The 26,054-nt window shown below is 43.4% G+C and overlaps 1 protein-coding gene across 1 annotated transcript in view; it reads left to right on the forward strand.

The window, feature by feature from the left end:
* The first annotated feature begins 6 nt into the window (after nucleotides 1–6).
* Nucleotides 7–26,054, forward strand: part of GATB (glutamyl-tRNA amidotransferase subunit B) — a 73,360-nt gene continuing 47,312 nt past the window's right edge. The window contains exons 1-2 of the mRNA XM_084768567.1: nucleotides 7–206; nucleotides 1,705–1,855. Of these exons, the coding sequence (XP_084624693.1) occupies nucleotides 31–206; nucleotides 1,705–1,855 (327 nt within the window). The 5' untranslated portion in view covers nucleotides 7–30. The remainder of the gene's footprint in view (nucleotides 207–1,704; nucleotides 1,856–26,054) is intronic.

Consider the following 26,054-nt stretch of genomic DNA (forward strand, 5'->3'; position numbering starts at 1 on the left):
GGATCACCTGACCGGGACTGCTGCGGTGCCATGGCGGCGCCCATGCTGCGCTTGGGCTACTGTGGAAGACGTTGGGCTTCAGCGTGGATAGACGGAGGTTCCCGCCACCGAAGTGGGACTCAGAATAGGCCCACATCAAAATGGGCTAGGGGACAGAGTTCAGTGGCTCAGCCTCCCCTCCACACGGCTCAGAAGCCGAGGAAAGGGTATATTTTCTTCATACCTTTGCCTGTCTGGTGAAAGTGCGGAACGAAGGGGATGGCTCCGGTAGCCCAGCCTGAGGGTTTTAGTGAGCTGGAGGGGGGGTCACCTGTATAACATGGGCAGCTGACCCTAAATGAAAACACAAAAGCAGGCCTGCCACCTCCACCCTCGCACTTAAACTCCTGTCCTAAAGTAGGCATATTTGGATAACGCGTGGATGTAAAATAGCGTTTTCTTCAGCAGTCTTTGCAGACCGAAGACTGGATGCGGGGACGGGGGTGGGGGTGCGTCGGGTCTGTGACACTAGACTCTGGCACTTATATAGCGGACATTTAGCATTACTACAGGCCCGCAATAATCTAAAGATGGGAGGGGGAAAAGGCCTTTGTACAAAGCCCCAGATAGTAGAGCTTAATATCATTACTAGTTTTGTTAGAAAACACTAGCTGTCTGGTTTTATAGTGAGCGTGTGCGTCTAGACCTAGGAGGATGTAGTCAACTGATGTAGTCTTCCCCATTATGTAAAGATTTGCTTATCCTGAGCAGCTGTTGGTTGCTCCAGTGTATGTGGTTTAAAGCTCCCTTTAAAATACAGAAACAAGGCAAAACTTTAATATTTGGTTTTGTTGAGGTTGGCATTCTTTTTAGCATTTCAGTGAAGAAGAGAGGAAAATATCCAAAAGCATTTCATTTCTATTTGTTTCATAAATTAGGCCGTTTTCTTTCCGTGTAATGAAACAGCAGAAATACTTTGATTAGTAATTAGAGGATGCAGAGCTTCTGAATTTCTTAGTTTATTTCATCTCACAAGGTTTGTTTTCAAGTTTTAAAAAGAAGGAATTACTCTTTTCTCATTCGATGTAGATCTTTATCTATTGAAATGCTTAAAACTGAATGCACATGAATAAATATTTGTATATAGAAAGTTGCTCAGGAGAAGTGCAGAATAGGAAGATACATAGATTTTTGTGTGGAATAGGGAATTTTAATTCCCCAAAGAGAATTGAGTACTGGCTCACCACAGTAGGAATGGTCAGATAAGAGACGTTAGTATAGCATTTTATAGCATTTACTAAGATTTGTTAGCAGTCAACTACGGACAAATGAAAGAATTTAAAATTAGATCTCGAGCTGGATGTGACTCAGAGGATGAAAAAAAAATTTTCATGATGGTTTACTGGGTTTTTTTTTTCATAAATTTTCAGAAATGCCATGTCATGGTGGTCTATGGTAGTTGTATGACCTCGTCCTAGAATCCTGGCATTTGTATTAAACCTAAATAATGATGAGAAAATAAGCTTTTCTCATTTACTGAGTGTTTACCAACTAATAAGGTACAGTTAATTTACTCACCAACAAAATGAAACATTTTAAAATGTAAGCATATCCAACTTTAGTTAAAAACACGAATAAGATACTATTATTTGAAATGTAGGTTTATAAAAATTTATATATGGCAACCAGTGTAACTTGGTAACCATTTTTTTTCTTTCCTTGTAGTGAACACGAATGGGCAGCTGTAGTGGGACTGGAAATTCATGCACAGATTGCCTCTAACTCTAAGCTCTTCTCCGGAGCGGAAGTGTGCTTTGCAGCTCCTCCGAATTCTTTGGTTTCTTTTTTTGATGCATCTCTGCCCGGAACTTTGCCAGTAAGGTGTTTTATATTGTCCATTTTCATTAGAAAATGTTTATGTCATAGTGAACAGGAATGAGAAAATACTTGCTTAGGGAATTTGGTCTCTGTAGTTTGTTTCTAAATCTGAATGTATTCCTAGCATCCCTTCACTCATTTCAGAAACATTTTTAAATGCCCATCCAACACCAGATGCTGATAGAAACTATCTAATACAGATGAGCAAAGATCCGTTGTTAAGAGGAGTTTAAAGATGGACAGGGCTGATGGGTCTTACAAACAAGTGGAGTATAATATGGTGATTCTTCTAAAAGCAATGGGCAAAGGAGGGGCGTGAAACTGAGGAAGAGGAAGTCCTGTTGTGAGACGTGGTAGTGGTCTAGTTAGTCAAGGGGGCGTGGCTGGAGAAAAGCGGTAGCCGCGGTATTTGAGAAGTCAAGTAGAACCGATGCGTGGGGGAGTGGGAGCAGTCAAAGAAAAGAACGTGTGTTGTGTGATTTTACAGTCTAAGAGCAACAGTGGTTTTGGTTATTAGAAGCTAAGAAGCCATCAGTATTGGAGAAAAGAGGCAGCTACAGTATAAAAGGGAGCCGACTATTGATTTAGCTACTCATTTTCACTTGATCCTAAGGAGTGACTGAGCCAGTGTAGCCATCAACAAGACTTCTGGCGTGGTATTTTTCGGTAATGAGTTGCATTTTGAAGAATAAGCTGGAAGGGGCCATGTAAACACTTAGCTAATGTGTGGCTCACATTCTGTTTGGGAACCTGATACTGTCACGTGGGAATGGAGCTTCCATCTTTAGGAGGACGTGTAGACCAGGTGACGATGGGTGTGTCACAGGCCAGCACTGTCAGGAGTGTGTTCTGTACTCTCTTGACGTTTAAATACAAGTGAAAGCTGATTGAACTGCCCAGGCTGTTGGCGGTGTCTTGCATGTGTCTGCTTTGCTCAGAGCTTTGATTGGATTAAGGCAGCATCTCAGGCTTAGAACTCTGTTCTTACTTGTGCTTTTTGTTGTGAGGAATCCCATCCATCCAAACCACATCCCTGGCCACTGCTCGTTTCCTCTTGGGTCTCTCTGAAGGAAGTGAGATACAGAGACTTGCGCTGTGCACACTCGCTCCCATCCTCTCAGGATCTCTTTCTACCCTGAAGTGTCACCAGCGTAGGAGAAGACACACCCTTTTGGTTAAACCTGGGGCTTTTTTTGGGTGAAGACGTACAGATAGGAGACATAATATTTTCTCAGACAAGTCCAGTAGAAGTGAGTTTTTTACCACACTTCTGCCTTTTTCCTTCTGAGCAGAATACTTTTCCCCCCCCCTTACATTGTACTTGACAATCAAGAGTCTAGATAAAAACTTTTGACTTTTTTCAAGTTTTGTTTTCCTCAGTTGGGAATGTGACATCTAGCGGAGCACTGAGGGTACATTTAGAAACATTTTCGCCTATAGGGACATTTTCTGTAAACAGATAACAGTTTCTTTGGTTGTGCCTAAGTACAGTCAAGTATTGGAGACAGAACACAATAACTCGCAGAGGAGCATATTGGCCAGTAAAACAGTGAGTGCATTGAAAACATGTAAACATTGGATTGGGATGGCAGAAAAGGCCACAATTAGAGTTTCCCTCAGCAAGGAGTTTACTTTTCTTCATCAGCACCAGCAGCACTCCAGTGGTCGCCGTGGCTGCTCTCTCGGTGGTTCTGATCAGCCTCTTCTTCAAACGGGTCCTTTTTAAAGAGCCTGTAAGCTGAGGAATATGAAAATGTCAGACTAAGACATTACTTAAAGCATTTCATTCCTCTCTTCTTTTCCTGTCATTCAACCTAAAATGGTCCAGTACACTTCTCCGAGGCCCATGGGCACAGTATTCTGATATTTTTCCTCTGCATTTGGTAATTGTAACAAGTGAAGAACTTGAGAGACGGCCTTTGAAGATTGGAGTGGAATGGTATGTTGTTGGATAACTGTGCCAAGTATGGGTAATTCGTAGTGATGCTTGCAACCTTTACACCCTTGCCTTCCTTCCTGCATCCTCTCCTGCCTCTGACTCACTGGTGCTCCTCACATGGCTGCTCTTCTCTACCAGCTCTTAAGCCTTGGTTTCACCTGCTCTGCTCCTCAGATCTCACTTCTGTTTTACTTGCTTTCCTGAGAAAAAGTTTGCCTTCAGATAGGCTCCTTTCTCTTGTCTAGATATCAATCCATATTTCTAATGTTTTATCCATTTCTACCAAATGATTCATCAACATACTAAAATACAGCACGTCTTTATTGATCCTGTTACTCTCCCCCTCCCCCAAATAAGTCAACCATCAGGGGAAAATGTCTGCTCAGAAATAGATGTTAAAAGAAGGAATGTGTACATGGGAGTTTATATATGACATACATATATACAGACAGACACACACCACACACACAGACACACAAACACACACACACATACACACACACATACACACACACACACACACACACACACGCGCGAAAAAAATCACTGGGAAAAGAATGATTTACGTAACTGATAGTTTTGGAAAGTTTAATTATCTATTTAGAGAAAAAAATATACAACTCATGCATAAAACTTTGTGTATATATATAAAATATGTGTGGATATACACATATAATTTATTTATTTATTTACAAGTTCAATGTAAAATTAAACCACAAAAAAAAAATACAAGAGAATACTAACTGTCTTTTGGGATGAGAAGATATAAGAGTAAGAAGCAACTTTTAAAAGTAAGTTTTTAAAAAAGATTTCTTTATTATGCATACACTGTTCTGCTTGCATATGACCCAGCCGGCCAGAAGAGGGCACTAGATCTCATTATAGATGGTTATGAACCACCATGTGGTTGCTGGGAATTGAACTCAGAATCTTTGGAAGAACAGACAGTGCTCTTAACCTCTGAGCCATCTCTCCAACCCCAAGAAGATACTTCTTTTAAAAAAATGTCATATTAATTTATTTATATTACATCTCAATTGTTATCCCATCCCTTGTATCTTCCCATTCTTCCTTCCCTCCTGCTTTCCCCTTATACCCCTCCCCTATGACTGTGACTGAGGGGGACTTCCTCCCCCTCTATATGATCATAGAGTATCACGTCTCTTCTTGGTAGCCTGCTATCCTTCCTCTGAGTGCCACCAGACCTCCCCGTCCAGGGGATGTGGTCAAATATGGGGCACCAGAGTTCGTGTGAACGTCAGTCTCCAGTCTCCACTCAACTGTGGAGAATGTTCTGACCATTGGCTAGATCTGGGTAGGGGTTCAAAGCACGTATTGTCCTTGGCTGGTGCCATAGTTTGAGCAGGACCCCTGGGCCCAGATCTGCCTATCACAATGTTCTTAAGAAGAGACTTTTATAAGGCAAAATTATATTGTTGGTTTGTTTATTTCAGTTATCGAACAAGTATTTATTGACCCACAGATGAGGAGTTTGGTATAGAAGAACAAGGAAAAGAGTGGTTAGAGACTTCTGCAGAGATGTCTACAGCAGCACTGTTTGTAATGATCAGATTGGAAGCAGCCAGAACTTCCCAGTGGTGAGGGGAACGATTGAATAAATTGTGATAAATGTATACAGTGGAGCCACTAATATTGCTTATGAAGATGTGTTAGTGGCATAAGAAAATGCTAAAGATAAAAACTTCATTGAGATGAATAGAATATATGTGTAGACAGATCATTTAATCTTTTGCCTCAGTTTCTAACTTGCAAAGTGAGGGTAATATATTAGACTCATTGGATTTTTATGAGAATTAAATGAATAAACTCTTTTAAAATGCCTAGTCACTGCAAGTAGTAAGTGCTTTATAAATCTAACCTATTAGTATTAATATATAATGATTGATGACTTTCATCTTTATAAAGTTTCCTTTGATTTATTAAGCTCATTTTTTTTTTGCCAGTGAAAGCAAAAGTAACTGCTACACTTAACAGTTGGTATCCTTATTTGCGTTTTATCAGTTGAGTGTTCTAGACCTCAAAATAACCCAATACCTCCATCACTATAGATACAGTGAAAATAATGTGAGCTACAGTAGTAGTACATTGGACAGACTTATTTCTCAGTAAAAAATACTTAATTCATTTGCAACATAGAAGGCTGCTAAGTTTTATTTTAATGTGTTCTTAATAGAAGAGATTTGCTTTGTTCAAACAGTAGGGATGTGTTGTTTCTGAGACTGAAGTCTTTTTTTCTGTAGGACACATTGGGTCTGTGTGTGATTTATTTTGCCTGCTGACCTGAAAGAGATGCCTGATAACAGAAGCTCTGAGTGGCTGTAAGAGAAGCGGTGCTTTAAAATATTTCAAGATCAGTCAGTAAACACTTACTGAGTGCATTCAGTAAGTGCATGGTCTTGTCTCCTAATTTAGTACAAACAAGGTTTCTCCTTAAATCATTATGTGTTCTTCCCTCTGTGCTCGCCTTCAGTCTTTTACTCAGGTGGCATTCATTCTCTCTACCAAGTGCTGGCCCCATATTAGCTCTAGAGAGGCAACTGTGAGCCCAGACAGCTTGGCCTCACGGAGTGACTAAGCACACTGTGATAGTACCTGCTATACATGTGGCAACAAAAAGTAAGTGGGATGTCCACCGGAGTGCTGCCACTTAGACAAGCTAGCGTCATCTGAGAGGTGGGAACCTCATGGGAAAAATGTCTCCTTCAGATTGGGCTCTAGGCAAGCCTGGAGAACATTTCCTCAATCAGTGGTTGATGGGGGAGGGCCCAGCCGGTTTGGGATGGTATTATGCTGGTGGTCCTGGGGTCTGTAAGACAGCAGGCTGAGAAAGCCCTGAGGAGCAAGCCTCATGCCTGCGTGGCATCACCTCCTGCCTCCAGGTCCCTGCCTGGTTTGAGTTCCTACCTTGGCTGCCCTCAGTGGATTCAGGACATGTGAGTCAAATAATTCCTTTCCTTCCCAAGCTGCTTTTGCTCATGGTGTCTTCTCACAGCGATACCAACCCTAACTAAGACAAGCGGCCAGAAGAAAGCCAGGGTGTGACTAGCACTAGGGATCAGAAACCGTTGGATATGCCAGCAGCAGGGAACAGGCACTGGTGTCTGCCTTCTAACCTCGTGTTCCTACCTTATGGCTGCCTGTTTTCCCAGGTCAGATGACCTGGTTTTCCCGTGTTTCTCTTCCCTTTCTTCCCTAAACAAGAACCTTCAAGGGTGGCTGTGGAGACGGTGTGCCAGGGAGGACTGTGCACAGGAGTAGGGGTCTCTCAGTACAAAAGCTACATAGCCTTCTGCCTGCCTCATGTGGGAGGCCTCTAGTCAGCAGGCCCTGGCGCTACACACAGAATATTTAATGAGCACTTGACTAACTCACTTTAAAATGTAGCTTGACAGCCACAAGCCAGCAGACAGTACATGATGGACAGTCCTTAATAAAAACAAAAGTAGAATGAGCTAGGAGGCAGTAGATAATGGTAAAAGATAGACAGGTTTAAGAAGTGCTTAAAAGCTTTAGTAAATACCCTCTAAGGCATAAGAATGAAAATGAGCTCTTAGAAATTAAAATTATGATGCCTTTGCCTCCCCCGCCCCCTCCCCCAAAACGCAAACTCCAAAGGAGTTAGAAGAAGGTCAACAAAAACCTTTCCCAAAGACAAAACAGATAATCAAGTGAGTTGAACAAGAGAAGATGAGAGGCTGTCTGATGGAGAGAAAATAGGTGTGAGAGGCTCTCACACAGCCAGGACAGACGCGTTTCCTAGAATCGAAGCTCATGTATCCATGGATGGCAAGGACCTGCCAGCCACTCAGCACAAAGAGTGAAAGCAGCCTCAGATGCAGGCATGGCATGAGGTTCATGAACACTGGGGCTCAAGAAGAAGATGCTGAAGCAGCTGAGGGAACAAAAGGGCTGGTCATGTGCCGAGGATGGGGATCAGAGAGAAGGTAGACTGTCAGCAGTAGCACTCACATCTGGAGGAGCGTGGAACAGAGCTTCCACTAAATACCTACACTAGTATATTTAATTTCCACTAAATATTCTTAGCAGAAAATAAACCATTCCAACCTAGAATCCTGCCACTGTCAATCCAGTGTGCTGGTAGAAGCGTGTCAGTTTTGAACAGGCAGCTTCTTCAGATTTGCCTTCCATTACCCAGGTTCCTGGAGGAATAAAGAGCTCCAGGTAGCCAGCTCTGCAGCAGCCCCTGCAGCGGGCAGGGAGAGGAGGACAGCAGCCTCACCATGGAGGACTGGGGAAGATGGGAGGTGTGAGTGACAGGTGATTGTAAGCTGGGCTCTCTGAGGAGAGTGAGCACCAAGCATGCACAAAGAAGCTGATGAAAGGCATGTCCCCTAAAGAAGATGGGTGGTCTAGAGAGGAACCCCTCAGTAGAGAGCATACTTAAGAAATAATAGAAGCACATCTCCCTGTTTAACAATCTACGACACAAACAGATATTAGGGAGTAGAGGCGCAGAACTAAGGCAGGCAGGCAGACAGACAGACAGACACAGAGAGGAGATAGATAGATAGATAGATAGATAGATAGATAGATAGAAAGAAAGAAAGAATGATTGATTGATTGGTTGATTGATTGATTTTCTTCAGGAGCAGCCTTGGCCTCCTCAGTTTTAGACTTCTAGTTAGTAGCTTGGGTTTTGTTTTGTTTCTTGTAGAAGAGGAGTAGGAGTGGGTTACTATTGTTTTGTTGTTTACATCTTTGAGTGGGCAGTAAGTACATGATTTAGAGCACCTAAGAGACAGACTTTTAGTTACGGGGATTTTTTTTTCCCACCATGGTTTTCTTTTATGTACAAAATAAAATTAAGTCACTTTCCTGCACTGTTTAATATCTTTCTTTTTTATTCCCAAAGTCCAAACAATGTAGACCCTTTATCCCTCCCTCCTTACAACCCTCACCCACACTCAAGCTCCTGGGGTGCTGGAGCCCCTGTGCCTTGATGTAGTGAACTGCCATGCTAGCAGCCTGACTTGATGGACTTCATGATACCCAGCTCATCGTGAGGGGCAGCTCTCAGGAGTGGGCATATTCTGTTTTTAACAGCTATAAAGTAATAAGTCAGTCCTTGTGATGGAGTTACATAAAATGCTGGGGATATTTCCTGTGGTGTTCTCTCACTCTGCAAATGAAGTGAGCCACATCTTGTGGCTCCAAATTCTAAAAACATGCACTGTGTCATTCCTTGTAAGAGTGTACCAAGCCTGTCCTTCTGTCAAGTCTCAGGAAGGCCTGTCACATGGCAAATGGCCAATCAGCCTTTGCCTTCACCAGCCAATGATGGGTTTTTCCATAGGTTTCCAGGCACAGAGTATTACTTAAAAATAGGAAGAAAAATACCAGATGAGACTGCCCAAAGATCTGCAGGTGGCTGCCTCCAGGAACAGAACTGGGTGTCTAGGGGAGGGGTGGAGCACCACGGCTGTTCATTAGCAAAGTATTAGAAACTAAAGTTCAATGAGTAAAGACAAGCATGAGGACTTCACAGACTAAGCATCTTTAAAAACCAGATGTCTTCCAAGCACAAGGGTAAAGACACCCTTCCCCTCCCCCCCATCATCCCCCCCCCCCTTCCCAGTAGCCCAAGGGGAAGATGTGACTCTCCTCACGTAAGCACAAATACATTTAGTAGCTTTGGGCATACATAAGCCCTCATCATGTTGTGCTCTTCTAGCAAACGTGGTTCTTGTGTCCTGAGTTCTCTCGATGCTAGTGTCGCCTGTGTTCTGTGTCTGGGGTGATGAACTCTCAGTTCCTGCGCACTTCCAGCTGTTTGTGCCTCTTCCTCACTCTTGAATGATAGTGTAGAATTCCATGCTGACATTTATTTCCCCTCAGCACTTTGAAGATGCGATTCCGCTAACCTCGGGCGTCTGTTACTGCTGATGAGGAGTCTGTAGCTCTGTAGGTAATTTGTTCTCTCTGGAAGCATTAACCATGATGGTTTCTGGTGTGTGTTTGTTATCATCTGGTCTCCTCTGTGCTCAGTGTGGTTTTTATCTTGACTGGACCTTGTACTGTAGAGATGTCCTTAGGATGAACTCATGACAACTTCTGCCAGGGACCCTTGGTCTTTATTGGGTAAACAGTGTCTGCATTCATTTCTCAAACTCCTGCAGTGTAGATGGTACCAGAGTGCTGCCGTGCACTGGAGCCAGACCCAAGGTCAGGGACTCGGCCTTCTCAAAGTTGTCTTTCACCCATGACCTGAGGTGGGTGCTGTCTCCAAGTCTGCTTCCAGATGATGGCAGATTTCCTGATCGGCCCAGGAATTTGTGACTCAAAGCTTTCTTCAGGGAGCTACTCGAGAGCTTTACTTTTATGGGCTCAGAGTCTTGCCTTCTGCTGCAGGGTGTTTTCTGTTGCCCACAGCTGGAGTTTTCAGCTGCGTTCACAACAGTGGTCTACTAACAGAGTACTTGGTCTGTGGCAGATTAGCTTCCTTTAACCTCCTAACAACCCAGTGAGGTAGTTACTATGGTTACCGCAATTAGAAGGTAAGTGGAGAAGCCAGGACTAAATCCAATAGTGTGGCTTCAGGCCTCGTGCCCTTGTCCCTGAGCTGACCTGGTGCTTGTGCCTTCCCATGGGCACTACATGGCTTTAAACTTTGGCCCCAGTTTCTTGCAGTCGAGCTTGACTGTTGTTTATTAGATGTATGCTCACGCATGTGTGTGCAGTTATAAACATCACTATGTACAAATGCATGTATGTATAAGTGTAATGCCTTCCCTTCTTCAACTTCATGTTCACTGAGTGCCTGTGCCATGTCTGCTTTGTCAGGGCTGCCGTCCTGACCTCTGGGAAAACATCCCTTCTGGTTCTGAACTAGTGACCCTTCTGAATGGTTGTCAGGAGCACAGACATTTTATCGTCTGACTTTACCTTAGTTTCAGGATTTATGGAATTCCATCATGAATTTTCAGACTGAAAAGGTCAGTCAGCCCATTTTGCTGCTTATTGGCAGGATTACAGCCAAACCAAGTACGACATTCTTTGTTTTTATTAGCAAGGCTGCAGCCTCATTTATTATTTTGACCTAGTAAAACTTCCTACTATGGTGCAGATTCTCTTAAACTATTAATAATTATTGGCCTACGGAAGTATAAACTGGATCCTAGATTATCGGCTGAGAATCGGTTCTTCCCTGTTTATCAATATCATCCCAGTTTCTCTTGTTGAAATACTCTGGATGTGAGATAGGAAGAAAATTAGAAACAAAATGTGTTTGTTTGCTAAAATGTCATAGGATTTACAAGTCTGTTCATACAGACATACATATGGACATGCAAGTCCATAATTGGCCAAATAATGTTTCCAGGAATGGTGAGATTTTATCAAGGCATCAGGTTTGTTTGAAATATATGTCTGTGCAAACCTGCATGCTCACACACACATGCACATGACTGCATTGTGATTTCAACTGCCTAAGCCTTCCTGGTTCATTACCTAAGTAGGAAAAGGAGAGAGGACACTTGCCCTCACTGCCCCTATGGGTAGGTGTGCTCAGTGTGGCTCAGTAGATAAGCTCCCCTGATGATCAGCTTGTGCCATTGATGAAATTACTTGAGACCAGTGACTTGCTATTGTTTTCCTTGTCTGGAAGTTCTTACCTGTAAGTAACACCAACCCCCCTAGCAAACAAACACAAGGCTTTCTCCCCCCAAAACTGGCCAAAGACAATAAAAGCCATTTCTTTTTCCTATATATATGCAAAAGCACTCTCCTCTTTATGTACTACTAGTCTGTCTAAAGAAGTATTTTGGGCTTTCCATACAGAGGTGTGTAGAATTGGCCCTGGCAGCTGTGGAATGAAACTGGAATGTTGTTTGCCACATTTTACGGAATTTTTATTCACAAGAGTATATACTATTAACAACAAAGCACATGTAAAAAAGAATAAATATATTGTGATGCCCACCGCCTAGGGATGTGCTAACAGTGCACCGGGCAGGCAACACACGTACTGGATATTCGCTCTTGAACCTAAGGCTGCAGACTGCACCAAAGAGGTTTTGCTTTTCTGAAAATGATGATGCGAATGCTTTTGTAAAGTACTTTGGACTTAATTTATTTTTGAAATCCTTATGACATTTATTTAAAGTTAGGTAAGTCAGCATTATTTCTGCTCTCTAAACATAGCTAATATCACCAGTAACTTGTTTTGAAGGGCCTAATAAGGTAAAAATCCTTCACTAGATCTAGAGAGGATAGACGGATAGGCTTTCTGACCCTTAATTCTGAACATAATCACAAAGTTGTTCTTAAAACTGAGACACAAAATAGCAAGTCAGGAAAATCCTGGGGAAATGTGTCTGTGGGTACACACTGTAATTCCATCTGGTTCTGTGTCCATTCAAACTTAGGAGATGTTTATCTGGCTAAGTTAGAAGACCAAATGTGACAGTGCTCTGTTAACATTTTTTCCCCATTTCCGTGATTTGCTTTAATGACGTCTGTGGAAGTTATAATTATACGGTGTCTTCAGACTTTATTCTTGCCAGTCATTCTGAGTCCCTGTTACAGCTGTACTCTTGCTTTTTAAAATATGGCATTTCAGGGATGGGGAGTTTTGCTTGTCTCCCTTCCTGTTTGAAGCAGGTATGTGTGAGCACAGGCTTACGTGAGTGGAGGGCTCTCTTCAGTGATCCACACCTTCCCGATGGCTGTCTCATGTTGATGGACTTTGACCCCGTTGGGCTGGGTGACCTCCCTCCGTGTGTGGAGGAACATTTGACTTCTTCCTTGTTCTAGGTTTTCCCCACTTCTCAGTAGGTTCTTGGAAGCTTTCCCCTTCATACCCACCTTCACCCCCTACCACTCAGCACAATTGCTGCCTGTGCTCTAACTGTATTTATGCCAATGACCTTACCAACGTGTTGACCTTACCAATGTATTGACCTTACCAATGTGTTGACCTTACCATTGTGTTGACCTTACCAATGTGTTGACCTTACCAACGTGTTGACCTTACCAACGTGTTGACCTTACCAATGTGTTGACCTTACCATTGTGTTGACCTTACCAATGTGTTGACCTTACCAATGTGTTGACCTTACCAATGTGTCGATCTTACCAATATGTTGGTTTCATGCAGCTGATCCCTTTGTGTGTTGTTTAGAAAGATTTCTGCTTAAGCTCTGAAAAAGCAGTTCATGGATCTTCTGGGCCAACTTGATAGAATATTGCTTGAAACATGGATGTGATGTCTGTTCTTCACTGTCAACTTGACTATTTCTGGAATGAACTACAATCCACAAATGGAGGGCACACCTGTGATCCAGGTCTTGAGGCAGAACAACAACATGCCCTTGATCTGGATCTTGAGTCTGAAAGACACAGGATTATGATCCAGATTGACACTTGCCTTTGATCCAGCTCTTGAGGCATAGTGGCCATGCTTATAATGAAAAGGAATTAAAGAAAAGCTTAGGTCCAGGTATGTTGGCACACCTTTAATCCCAGCAGTTAGGAGACAAAGGCATCCAGATGTCTGTGTTTAGTGCCAACCTGGTCTACAGAGCAAGTTTCAGGTGAAGAAAAGCTTAGGTCCAGGTGTGGTAGTACACACCTTTTATCCCAGCACTCAGGAGACAGAGGCAAGCAAATCTCCAAGTTCAAGGTCAGTCTGCAGAACAAGTTCCAGGACAGCCATGCTTGGGCAGTGAAGGAAATCATTGAAAACAGGAAGCTGGTAAAGATGTACTGGAACAAGGGGGCCATGTTCCAGCCCCAGCAAGGCAGCAGAACTTGGCAGCTCTTGGCCATGTGGCTCAGGCTTTAGTCAAGAACAGAAAAGGTTATAGAATCTCCCTCCATGACTAAGGAAAGTTGCTGAGACCAAGTATGTGGCAGGGGTGTTCCTTCATGGAGGCCCTGAGAGCCTTTGATCTGTATGAAACCGTGAAGTTGAAGTTGCCTTGGAGACCCCAAGAGGTAGAGATGCAAAAGCCATGGGATGCCTACCGAGGAGAGCTGCTAGCAGGGAGTGGAACCAGCCCAGGAAGAAGTAGTGTGTTACAGTAAACACAGCTGAAAAAAGAGTTGCAGAGCTGAGGAACATTTGACATCGGACGTGGAGATGCAGAGTTCGGAGTTTGCCCTGCTGGGTTTTCAGTTTTGCTTAGGTCCAGTGTTTCCTTACTGTGCTCCCTTCCCTACATTTTGGAACAGAAATGTATGTCCTGTGCCATGATATATTGGAAGTATGTGATCTGCTTTTTAATTTTAATTTTAATTTTAATTTTACAGGGGATTGCAGTCAAGAGCTTGCACGAATCTCAGAAGAGACTTTGTACTTTTACACATTGTTGAGACTGTTATAGACTATGGGGACTTTCGAAGTTGGACCAAATGCATTTTGCATTGTTATAGCTGTAAGCCTATGGGGACCAGGGAGTAGAATGCCGTGGTTTGAATAGGTTTAGCCCCCTAGACTCATGTGCTTGAATGCTTGGTCCACGGGGGATGGAACTATCAGAAGGTGTGGCCTTGTTGGAGTAGGTGTGGCCTTGCTTAAGGAAGTGTGTCACTGGAGGTGAGTTTTGAGGTCTCCTATGCTCAAACTCTGCCCAGTGTGAATTCCAGCCTACTCCTGGCTGTCCTCACATCAAGATACAGAACTCTCCAGCACCATGTCTGCCTGCATGCTGCCATGCTTCCCACTGTGATGATAATGGACTAAACTTCTGAAACTATAAACCAGCCCTAATTAAATGTTTTCCTTTAAAAGAGTTGGCTCGGTCATGGTGTGTCTTCACAGCAATAGAACCCTAACTAAGCAATGGATATCACACCCTTATTATTTCTTTAAATATATATATATTTTTTACATATACACATAAATGAAAAGAGCATACACACAAAAATAGGAAAAGATATGAAAGAATTTTACAAGCATCTAAAACTTGATATTTTTTTAACCTGTTTATGGGTCTCTTTCTAAAATGTATTATGTGCTTTCGCCACTTTTAAATAGAGTATCTTGAGCATAAGGTAATCTTTACTTGATTGCTTCAGGTTATCAGAAACGTGGGTTGCTGCTGGAGTTGTAATACAATGGTCCCTTGAAGAGCTATTGAGGTGTGCAAAGCTGTCTGATCATACAGCAAGTGCTAGCAGTTGCCTGTTCTTGTTAGACTTCACAGCACAGTGTTTCTCCTTGTGTGTGTAGCCATTACCTCCCACCCTTCTTCTTTTTTTTTTTTTAAGCTACTGTCAGTGTATTTGACTCTGGAAGCCATTTCTTGCTCATTTTCCACCTATGGATTCTTATTTCTGATCTCCACCAGTCTAGAAAGCCAGATCATTACATAAAGCTCTGCATAGAGCTTTGTCCTACAAGTAAAATATGCAGACAGTGCAAAAAAAAAACAAAAACCCATTTTTGATGCTCATGAGACCAGAGTAGGAAGAAATGCATACATCATTCCGTCTAGTCTTTCTAATGTACAGGTGAAGAAAGTGCTGCTGTGACTGGCCTGCCCATCCATGGTCGCACAACCACGTACCCACTCAGAACCAGCGTTACTCTCGGTTTAATAACCAGGTTCTGTGTTAGAGTTCACAAGAGGAGCAGAACTCTAATAGAGTGAATATATCTTTAACGGAGATGCATTAGATTGGCTTGCATAATTGGAGCTAGGTAGTCCAGTTGGGAGACACTGATGGCTGCTCAGTCCATAAGGCTGGATGGCCCAGCACGTGTAGTCTGGCACTGAAGGCCTAGATGGTTCCTGCTGAGCCATTGGTCCTGAGTCCATGTTGGACGCTGGAAGAAGCTGTGTTGTGACGTCAGTTAAGAATGGTAGCAGCAGCAGCAACAGGGTAGATGTACTCACCAGTAAGGAGTGAATGTGGCCAAGTAGGAGCAACACTACTGTTCCTCAGACCTCCTCATGTGTGCCGAGCTGGGCTGCCATGGGCAGTGCTACTCACTCTGGGGGCCCTCCCCTCCCCGCCCCGGCAGATGATACTTCAGGAAACACCCTATAAACCTACCCAGAGGTCATTTAGTTGATTATGGTTCCAATCATGCTGACAACCAAGATCAACCGTTCCAGCTTCCAATCTGTGCTCTTCTATAATTGGAGTTTCAAGAACTTTGATTTATGTAGGTGGCTATTATCTTATAAATATGTATCTTAAACATGAATACTATTAACAGAGCTGCTTATTATATACATATAGGGCACTGCCTGCCCAGCATGGACATTACTATTCCTTGTATGTGTCATATCTGATGGTCTCTGGGTATGAGATTTTAAACCCAGAGAAAGAGGGAAAAGAAATGTGCTTAGAAGAAAGGAGATACAACCAAACTAACCGCAGAGTCCATGGCCTGTGTGCTGAGTGCAGCTGTGACTTCAGCTTGCCAGTTTCACCATTCAAATCATGACAATAACGGATTTATTTTAGACTTTTAAATTTTGTTCCATTTTGGATAATTTTCTATATACTCTCTCCTAGCTCATTGATTTTCTCTTTATTATGTCTGATTTTTCTTTTTAAAAAATTTTTACTATGAAAGTATCATTCATAGAAATTTAATTATCTTTCAAGTATCTTGTTTTCCTGAAAATGGTTTCCTTCTTAATATATTAGAATTTTGATTTCTTCAAGAATTTTAAATATTTATTACTATGTTTAGTAATTATACTACCTGAAAGCACCTGGGTGATCTTACTCTGCTTTCCTTATTATTTTTTAATGATTCTGGCTAAAGGTCAGTGATTGCCTTGTGTGTCTTGTAAGTTTGGTTGACGAAGGGCTGGGATAGAGATACATTAGTGGTTTGCTCGAGCGAGTCTTTAGAGAACCACTTTATTAGCTGTCGTCCAGTGCTCCCGTCTAAGGTACACGTCATTTGTCTCTTAATTTGAGGATTCCTGGCACACAGAGTTAGAAAATTTGACCTGGGCTTGTTTGAGAGCAGCTTGTTATTCCTCAGGGCTGTCTCCTGCCAACATTAAACTCAAGCCAAGCCTTCACTAAGGTGGAAACTGCACACAGACCTTTGCGGGACACTTTACATATAAACAGTTGCAGTGGTCTTTCTTATCTCATCCTTAATGAATCAGTCCTTTAACGGCTGTGTGGATGTGAGGTCACCTCACTCCCTGAAGGAGGGACAGAAGGCAATAATAGGGTAGCACTGAGTGGAGCAGCTGCTCTGGTGGGAGCAGCTGTGAAGACTTGGGGTTCATTTGCCCCTCTGAGAACCTGCAGGGACCTTGGCGTCCTTGTCCTGGGTATGCCCCCTGGGTCTACAGAGCAGCCACAGGCCCCTCAGGGTTTCAGGAGCCTGCTCCTTTGTGGCCATGCCCTGTTTCTGGGCAGCAGGCTTGCCTCTCCAAGCTCAGTTTTGAACAAGAAACTGTAGGTATTGTGTCTAGGGAAAAGCTTTTGTCCCATTTTCATATTCTCTCTTACTGGCTTCTTTTTCTCCTAGAATATGTCCTCCAACAAGATAGGGGTTCAAGAGCCCTTGGTAGAAGGGCCACTTCCACCCTTAGAAGTCTGGATTGTTTCAGATGAACTCTGTCTACACAGCACAAAAAAGCGTGTAATACTAGAAAAGGAGGTAAGGGCATATGGAAAGTAAAATATGAGCACATTACCAAAGATGCTGGGAGCACAAAGCTTAGGGGTCTTTTGGTGATATAAATATGTAGTAGTTAAAAAAAGTCCCTAACAGTGTTCTGTGACACTATTTCTGTTTGACATTCTGGTAGCTCACACCGGCTTTGTTCTGGTGATTTATACAGAAGCCTGTAATAAATGCAGCCTGAAGTCATGCTGCTGGGCACCATTTATTTTCCCATGGACAGCTCTGGAACTAAAACCTTGCAGCAGACCTGGGAAAGCACTTCCGTCCCGGTGCGTGCCTGGCCTTGGTGGCTGCCACTTGGACTTCATGTACCTCAGGGTGTCCTTGTGATGCTGAGGGTGGGCTGGTTCTAGATAGATTTTTTATCAGAACTAGCGAGAGTTTCCTAGAATATGTAGTACAATTTTAAGGGCTTAATAAAAATCAAACTCGCTCTGCCCAGTGAGAACTGCAGTTGGACAAGTGGAGAACTCATTATATATCAGCCTCATTATTGATGATTGCTTGATTGATACATATACTTGATATGTAGCCAAATGGCTTCTAATGCTTTCTGCCAAGTTGACCTCAGCTTCCTCAAACTGCATGTCTTCCCACTGTAAGGAAGAACCTGTGTCTGCCAACTGATTATCACATGGTTAGAGTGGCTGTGTGGGCCACTCATCCAAAGGAGCTCCTTCTGGTTTGTTCTGAGGACTTAGACAAGGAACCTGTGATGGGAGTGCTGTTCCTCCACAGCCAGTCCATACGTGACCAGTTCAGTTTTTCAACTCACTTGTCAGAAAAGTGACTCTTTGGGACACAGAACGGTGTGGGGGTAGAAAGGCCTTGTGTATAGGGGACAAGGCAGTGGAGATTGCCTGGACTCTAACATGAGGCTATTTCAGCATCTGTGTCATACCTGGAAGATGTGAGACATTGGAGTGGGTTTTGGGGATTTCTGTGCTCACACTACAAGTGTGTCGTTGGCCTCTGGACAGACCTTTGTAAGGTGGACACTGTTAGGTATTTTTAGCTGCACATTTAGCACTGGGAGCTGGAGAAGATCTGGCCACCTTCTATACTATGGCATCTTGGGGAATGTTTTCTCTTGTCTCTTTTTAGAATCTTGGCAAAGATAGGAAGTCATTTTGCCTTGGCATCTAGAGATGGCAAATGTGGGCGGGATGATTCTGGCAGAGTTAGGTAAGCGGGCTGTGCTCCTCAAAGAGCATTCTGTTCCTCATGCTAGTGAGCCTGGTGCCCCTCAGCCTTCTGCATCCAGCCATATCCTTAGAGAAAAGACTAGAGCTGGCAGGAATAATAGGTGGAAATGAAAATACACGATGTTTCCAGGAGGCTTAAGACAGTCCACACTTTGTTGTTTGAACATCCTACACCACAGGTACAGAAGCAGGAATCATAACCAAGGACCTTTCTCAATCACGCTCTGCAGCTCCTTATGAGAGCCAGACAGGTGGGAATCTGGGATTGTCAGGCTCTCTTACCACCCAGTGAGCAGGGTCAGGGGCTCCAACCCCACCTTGGAGAGGCAGCTGAGGGCTTGATTTCGCCAGTGACTCAGGGAAGCCAGCAACCTACCTAAAAACACGGGTGAGAACTGTCTTGCTGCCAGTCTTAGTGGAAAGCACCAGACTGTTGCCTTCTGTTGGTATTTGCTGCTTGTTCACTTCCAACAAAATGTAACGGTGAATTTTTCTTCACAGCTTTTGTAAATCTTTAGAATGCCTGCAGCCATTCATCACCTTTGTTTGTTTACCACAGTCAGGTAGCCGCCTTCCTTACCTTAATTCTTTTTACCTTCCAGTTTTACATCTGTGCAGAGAAGTTCATGTCTGGGAAAGCATCTCCTAGACTCTCAAGGCCCGAAGAGATTTTATTTGGTATTCATTTTATCATTTTATAGAGATTTTATTTGGTATTATTATAGTATTCATTTTGTCATCATATTATAGTATTCATTTTATCATGGCAAATAGGATGGTTGTGGTAAATAGCTACCAATCTCCTGAAATAACTTCGATGGCACAGTAATCTGAGTAATAGTTAGTACTAAAATTTGAATAACAGAATCCTAGCCCCTTTCCTTTAGAGAAGCACAAATTGGAAAGTGTACACACTTCCCATAGTGAAGCAGCAGAGTGAAAGCTTTTGTTTTCCATTATGTATGCGTGCTTCTGTATTTGTGTGAGTATGTGCACAACAGTGCAGGTGCCCTTGGAGGCCAGAGGCATCAGTCAGATCCCCCATCCCTGCTACCGCCACCGCCCCCACCCCTCGCCCCCCAGCTGGGGTTCCAAGTGCTTGTGAGTCTCCTTACATTGTTGCTAGGATCAGGACTCAGGTCCTCTGCAAGAGCAGTACACACTCTTAATGGTTGAGCCATCTCCAGCTTCCCAACTTTCATGAATGTAAAGTGAATCTTTTTCAACTAAAAAAAAGATGTAACTGGTAAAATGGAATGGGAGGGGGAAGGAATGGGGTGAGTTTAATCCACATATATATGCAAGAATGAACATTAAATGAAACAATGTAAAATAATGAATCTTTTTGTATTCTAAAAACGAACATGGTTACCTATATATAGTATTTTCAGGTTATCTATAGATGTTGTGGAATCCTCTGTGCACAGATATTTTTGTTTCATTTTACTGAGAGTTGCACCATACTTCATGACCTATATAGGGATCTTAATATAGCCTATATTAATTGAATCTATAACATAGGAAGTTTTCGATACAGTTAATATATATGATGCTTTCACTTATAAAACTTGTTTTTAGCAAACAGCAACTATTTAGTAAATAGAAGCGTCAGGTGCCAAGTGATTTACAAGTTAGCATCCCGGCAAACAGCCCCACCTCCTCCAGCTCTGTCTCCCTCTCTGGTTTCTGTGGCATCTTATCACATCTCACCATCGTTCCTCCCCTACATTGTTATTTAGAAATCATTCACGTTTATAGGAAAACTGGAAGAACAGCACAGTGAATATTCTCTTTGCCCTTAGATTGCCCCCTTTAGGTGAGCCACTTGAGAATAAGTTACACATAACATAGAACTTTATTCCTAAATATTTCAGTATCTATCACCTGGTGGGGGGATGACATTCTCATGTGTAGGTTCCTGTTAATGTCACACTCAGAAAAACTAGCCTTGACACAGTGTCATCATTTGACATAGTTCATACTCAAGTGTATCTTTTGTTTTTCCATTCCAGAATTTAGTCAAAGATTGTACATTGCATTTAGTTGTCATATTTCTATAGTCCTGTTTATTTTGTTTTCTTTTCCTTTGCCCTCTTCACTTTTTCCTTTGCCTTTTTTCATTTACCCTTCAAAACTGGTATTTTAAACACATGTCCAGGCCATCTATTTTGTCTTATTAAATACTGTTGAAGCATCCATAATTATACAGATTATTGCCTACAGGCAGCTTGGTATGTGCACACACATGCACGTTCTCTTCCCCTTCAAATTTCCATGATTTTTTGTGTCTTCCCAGGAAGCATCTGAAGAGATGTGAGACTCTTCCAACGCCTCACTTCTCAGAACATCCCTGGGGACATCCCGGGCTGCTAACAGCTCAGGTGCAATTGTTGATAGGAAGGCGTGCATGTCTATTTGCTTCTGATATTCACAGGCTTTTGTCCCCTCAGTTCCATACTCATGACACGTAACAGTGAGTACACAGCTGCCTTTTCTTTTTTTAACTTAGATTTCTGTCTGGCTCAAACCAGTTGTTTCTTTCTCAACCATAATCAAATCTTTCCACTTAATGTTGAAATGTTCTCGTGTTCTCCCTCCCTCCCCCCTCTCTCTCTCTCTGTCTCTCTGTCTCTCTCTGTCTGTCTCTGTCTCTGTCTCTGTCTGTCTGTCTGTCTGTCTGTCTGTCTGTCTCTCTCTCTCTCTCTCTCTCTCTCTCTCTCTCTCTGTCTGTCTCCCCCCAAGTTGGGAGCAGGCCCAGTGCTGACAGAGGCCATAGGATTGCTTTTTAGTGTCCTGTAACCCAGGAAAGAGCAGGAGAGTGTCTCCAGTGCCCCCAGTTGAGCTTGCTGGCAGTGATGTGAGCTGGCTGTGAGCTACCTGAGCTTGCTGGTTGGCAGAGACAGAAATGCAAGGCTTCTGGTGCTGTAGACCAAGGCTCTTACCCTCATCTTGATTACTAGGAGTGGAGCTAGTACAAGATGGCTAGAAACAGAGGAGGCAGTGGAGCTGGGCCATTGGAACTCCCCGACACAGTGTGTGTGTGTGTGTGTGTGTGTGTGTGTGTGTGTGTGTGTGTGTTTCCATCCAATGACTGAAATTCCCAATTAATTCTCTTCACTGAGTGAGCAGTTTGGCAAGTTACTTATGGTAACAGAGAGCTTTTGCAGTTGTTTAGAGGGTTGATGGAAGGGCTCAATGGTGACAAAAGGCTTAGGGTGAGGAAGTGGGGAACTGGTTTCTCTACGGTAGTGAAATATGTCGTGTGGCAGCTTGCTTTGAATACGCATCAGGGATCATGCTTTGAGACAAATTTATGGCTAGCAGTAAGATAAAGGCCTCTTTTACTGCCTTATTTTCACTTAATAAATTTTAATTACTTCCTCTCTATAAATTAAAACATTTACCATGCTATATCCTAATTATCAGATTTGTCAGCTATAGTATAAATTTCACAGAATAATTGCCATTTGGGCTTTTGGGGGGGAAACATCACCTTATAGTCTTTGTTTTAGTGCTTTAGTAGCTGGAGTTTCAGTGGAGACACAGTCGTGCTGTGTTGCCTCAACTTTCATAGGATGTACTGATGGTTCTCATTGGCCTAAGAGTGACTTAGCATCATAGGCTCACCAGGTAAAGGCAGAGTGGTACCAACAGAGGAATGATTTTGAGTTGCAGACTGCTTTGAAAGACATCATTTTTCCTTTGAAATACACCCAGATATTGACCAGGATAGGTCCTAGAGATGGTTTTAATGAACTATATTTATAATTAGCATACCATAAAATGCTCAAATCCTAGAGAATTAACTTGAGTAGGTTGTGAACCTTTATTCTGTCAGTTTGCTTAAAACTCCTAGATGCAGACCCAGAGTTCGTTTAGTTCAAGTTATATGGAGTAATTACCTACATTCCTTAATTAGTAGCATCATTTCACCATTCCTGCCTTCCAGAATGTGAAAATTCCAGAATTTCATGCTGGGCAGACAGACCTGAGAATGCAGCTTATTATTTATTTATTAAAAGAGTAAAATCATCGAAGTGGCTAGAGAAATGTGTGTGCTTGCTGTTCCAGTCGAGGCCAGCACACAGATCCATACCTCCCATTTCCCTGACCCCCGGCTCTTGGCTGGGTTTGGCCAACAGGGTGCTGTGCTGAAAATGGCAGTCAGGATGAAGGAAGCAAAGGGTTGCTTCTCCTTTTCCCTAGGCCTTCGCCAGCATCTCTTACCGCCCCCCACCCCCCGCTTTGTGTGTGTGTGTGTGTGTGTGTGTGTGTGTGTGTGTGTGTGTGTGTGTGCGCGCGCGCTATAGGTCTTTCTGACTGCAGCTCTCCAGCTTTTGGGGTGCAACTCCATCATGTTCCCAGTGTTCTCCAGTAGCCCCCCTTCCCCCCTGTCCCTGCAGCTCTGGATTAGGGGTGGCTTTTGCTGTGGCGATTCCCCCTAGTTGCCTCACTGCCCTTTTTGACATTTCCACCCTTTTGTCATCTGTGCAATGAAGTCCTTGCTCATGATTTGTTCTGTTTCACATGCTAAGAGTATTTCCTTTTTCCTGACTGATGCTTTTCTAGAATAGCTCTGCTTTTATCTCATAGCTATCATCGTTGGGATGTTGATAAAGGCAATGTTAAATCATTCATTATCTTAGCACATGTTTAATCAGTTTGGTATTGTATGTAGGTGATGGGGCAAAAGAAGAAGCAAGCAGAATGATTTGATTGTCCCCTGAGAATTCGGTCTGTGAAGGGGCTGGCGCCTCCCCGAGGGCCGAGGAAGACAGGAAGGAGTGCTTGTATTGGAGCAGTGACGGCTCACATCGCGCACATCCAAGGGTCTTCTCGGAAGCAGCAGTGTGCACAGAGGAACACATTAGTGTGGCCGAATGCAGAGTGTTGAGTGGGTGTATTGGACCAAGAGGGGCCAGAGTGTGGTTCAGCTGGATCATTGGGGCTTGAGGAGTCCTGGATTACTAGACGATACAGGAGGGAGAGCAGGATAATAAAACAATTCGGTGCTTGTTTAGCGTGTGCCTGGCATTGCAACAGTCGAAGTGCGTTGTACTCAAGAGCAGGACTTGCTTGTTTAGTTAAGCTAAATGGGTTTCCAAACTAGAACACTGTTTATCACATTGGGGTCATCTCTCCTTGGAGGTCCCAGGTGTGTTACTGGGTTGTTTATTATTGTGCCTTGTGACATGGGTATATTTGAGTTTGTAAAAAGTGATGGTTGCAGTGCTGCTCGTGTTTCACACAAGCCAAATAAGCAGTTCTAAGAAGCATTCAGTACCCCTGATTTCCTTTTCCAGACTCAGGTCCTCCCAGCCTTTTAGTCATGAAACTTGATGACTGTCCATCCACTGTGTATTTCATCCTCCACTCTACCTGCTGCAGCTTCCTTATCTTCCCATGAAAGAATTAACTTCCTGGCTGAGAAGTCCTAGTGTGAGTTCCTGTGTCAGAAATCTACCAGTGGGACATTCTCTGCCGATTTATGAAATCCACAGGCCCACCTGGCACCAAACCTCCCATGTGCCACTGGGTACTCACTGTATACTGAGTGTTTCAGAAAGGTGCGCATAGCACCGTGGAGTGGAACATCTGGAAACAGATTTATTGAGCTAGAAGCTGGTAAGGAATGAAACATCAGAGGCAGGAGCTGCCTTAAATGGCCTAGAATGAGGTTGTCTGGGGTGCTGCTCTGAAGCTGTGGTAGGTGTTGGCAGTTTCAAGATCTAATAACAACTTGCTTTAGTTTTTGAAGGTTCAGAGTTGAGTCTAGTGGTCAAGAGTCTGGGTTTGGGAGCCCGACTTCCTGTTCTGCTTCTGTGTGCACCACATTCCCTCGTCCTGATGCTTCCCTTCAGTATCTACAGGGAGACCATGACAGTGTCTACCTTCAGATTACTACGAGGATAGCATGACAGATGTACATGTTCCACACAGCACTCATTCCTCCTGTCCTACCACAGTGCACAGTGAATTCTTGCTGTGGGTCGTGCCTGACGCCAAAGGGGAGTCTCTGAAGGCTCAGCTGAGAAAGGTGTGTCCCTGTGTCTGAGTACCAGGGTTTTCGACTTACTTCCACATGAGAGTTGCTAGGACTAATCCTATCATCTTTATATTCACTGAAATTGTTTCTACTGAAAGAAAATTCTGAAACATGCTTTCTTCAAGACAAGTTGGTTGTTTGAATTCTCAGGTTATTCCTTTGATCATGCCGTATATAATCTCTTTGTCACTTAGAGAATTTCTAGAAACAACTTCAAAGGCCAGAAGGTGGCAGGTAACACTTTGAAAGAGACTCAGCTATCACTGCCTCTGTGAGACTGTCGTGTTACCTTCGTCCTTACTTGAGTTCACTGACGTGAACTGAGCGCCTCTCTTCACACTCTGCACAGAGTCTAGGGATAGAAGGATGAACAGAGTTCCCATTCTCAGGAGATTTGTGGTTCTGTAGAAGTGCAGGGAACAGATTCAATCCAATATGCTGCAAATGCAAATGGAATGCATAGAAGACAAGGTTGGTGCCTAGGAAGGACAGTGACCACTGTGCAGAGTGGTGGTACCTCAGTAAGATTTGCAGGGCAGAGTGAGAGTGGATTCTGTAGGTTTGTAGAGGACTTGACCCATGAGGGCAGGGCCTGGTAAAACATGAGAGTGGAGATCTAGGAAGTGGCTGGAGAGTGCCAGAGCTTGGCCTTTGATCGTGGGGGTATACGGACCACTGAGAGACTAGGTAACAAAGTGTGACAAGGTACATATTTAACAGGATCACCCTGGTGGTGAAAAAAGCAGGGTTGCCTCATCCCCACAGGTTATCCAAGGGCAAACACAGGGACAAAGCCCTATTTATCTCTGTGTCCCTGATGTTTGGTACATTATAGACATTCAGGAAATATTTCGAATTTTTCATTTTTGCTCTATCCTCAGAACATGTTGACCTGGCCTTCCATCTGTCACAAGCAGCTTGACTAAGATGATAATAAATTCTCTTTTCTTGGCATTCTTTTAGCTGGCACTCTGTTTACTAGCCCCTCTGTGCAGCTGTAGTGCGGTGACGATTGATGTTTATAATTCTGACCCTGAAGCACTTCAAGGCTCCTAAATCATCAGAAAAAGATTAAAGTATATTCAGTATCACTCTAATGTTTGTGTGTTTTACTGCATTCTTCTTTGGAAATTGATGGCTTATCAAGTGCCCGTGTACTTGATAAGAACAGTGAGAAGATGTGGTCACCCACAACTGCAGACTCTCTGCTGGTACCAGGAACAAGCAACTTACTGTGCATGCTCAGAACAGAATGGCCTGTGTTCTCTCCATGCCTAGGGCAGGAAGCAAGCTGGGCCCAAGTGTAAAAGAAAGTAGATGTTGGGAAACCGCTGGGCGGCAGCCAGCAGATGAGATGTG

The sequence above is a fragment of the Acomys minous genome (assembly GCF_964271855.1).
Source record: "Acomys minous genome assembly, chromosome: 19".
Taxonomy (NCBI): Eukaryota; Metazoa; Chordata; class Mammalia; order Rodentia; family Muridae; genus Acomys; species Acomys minous.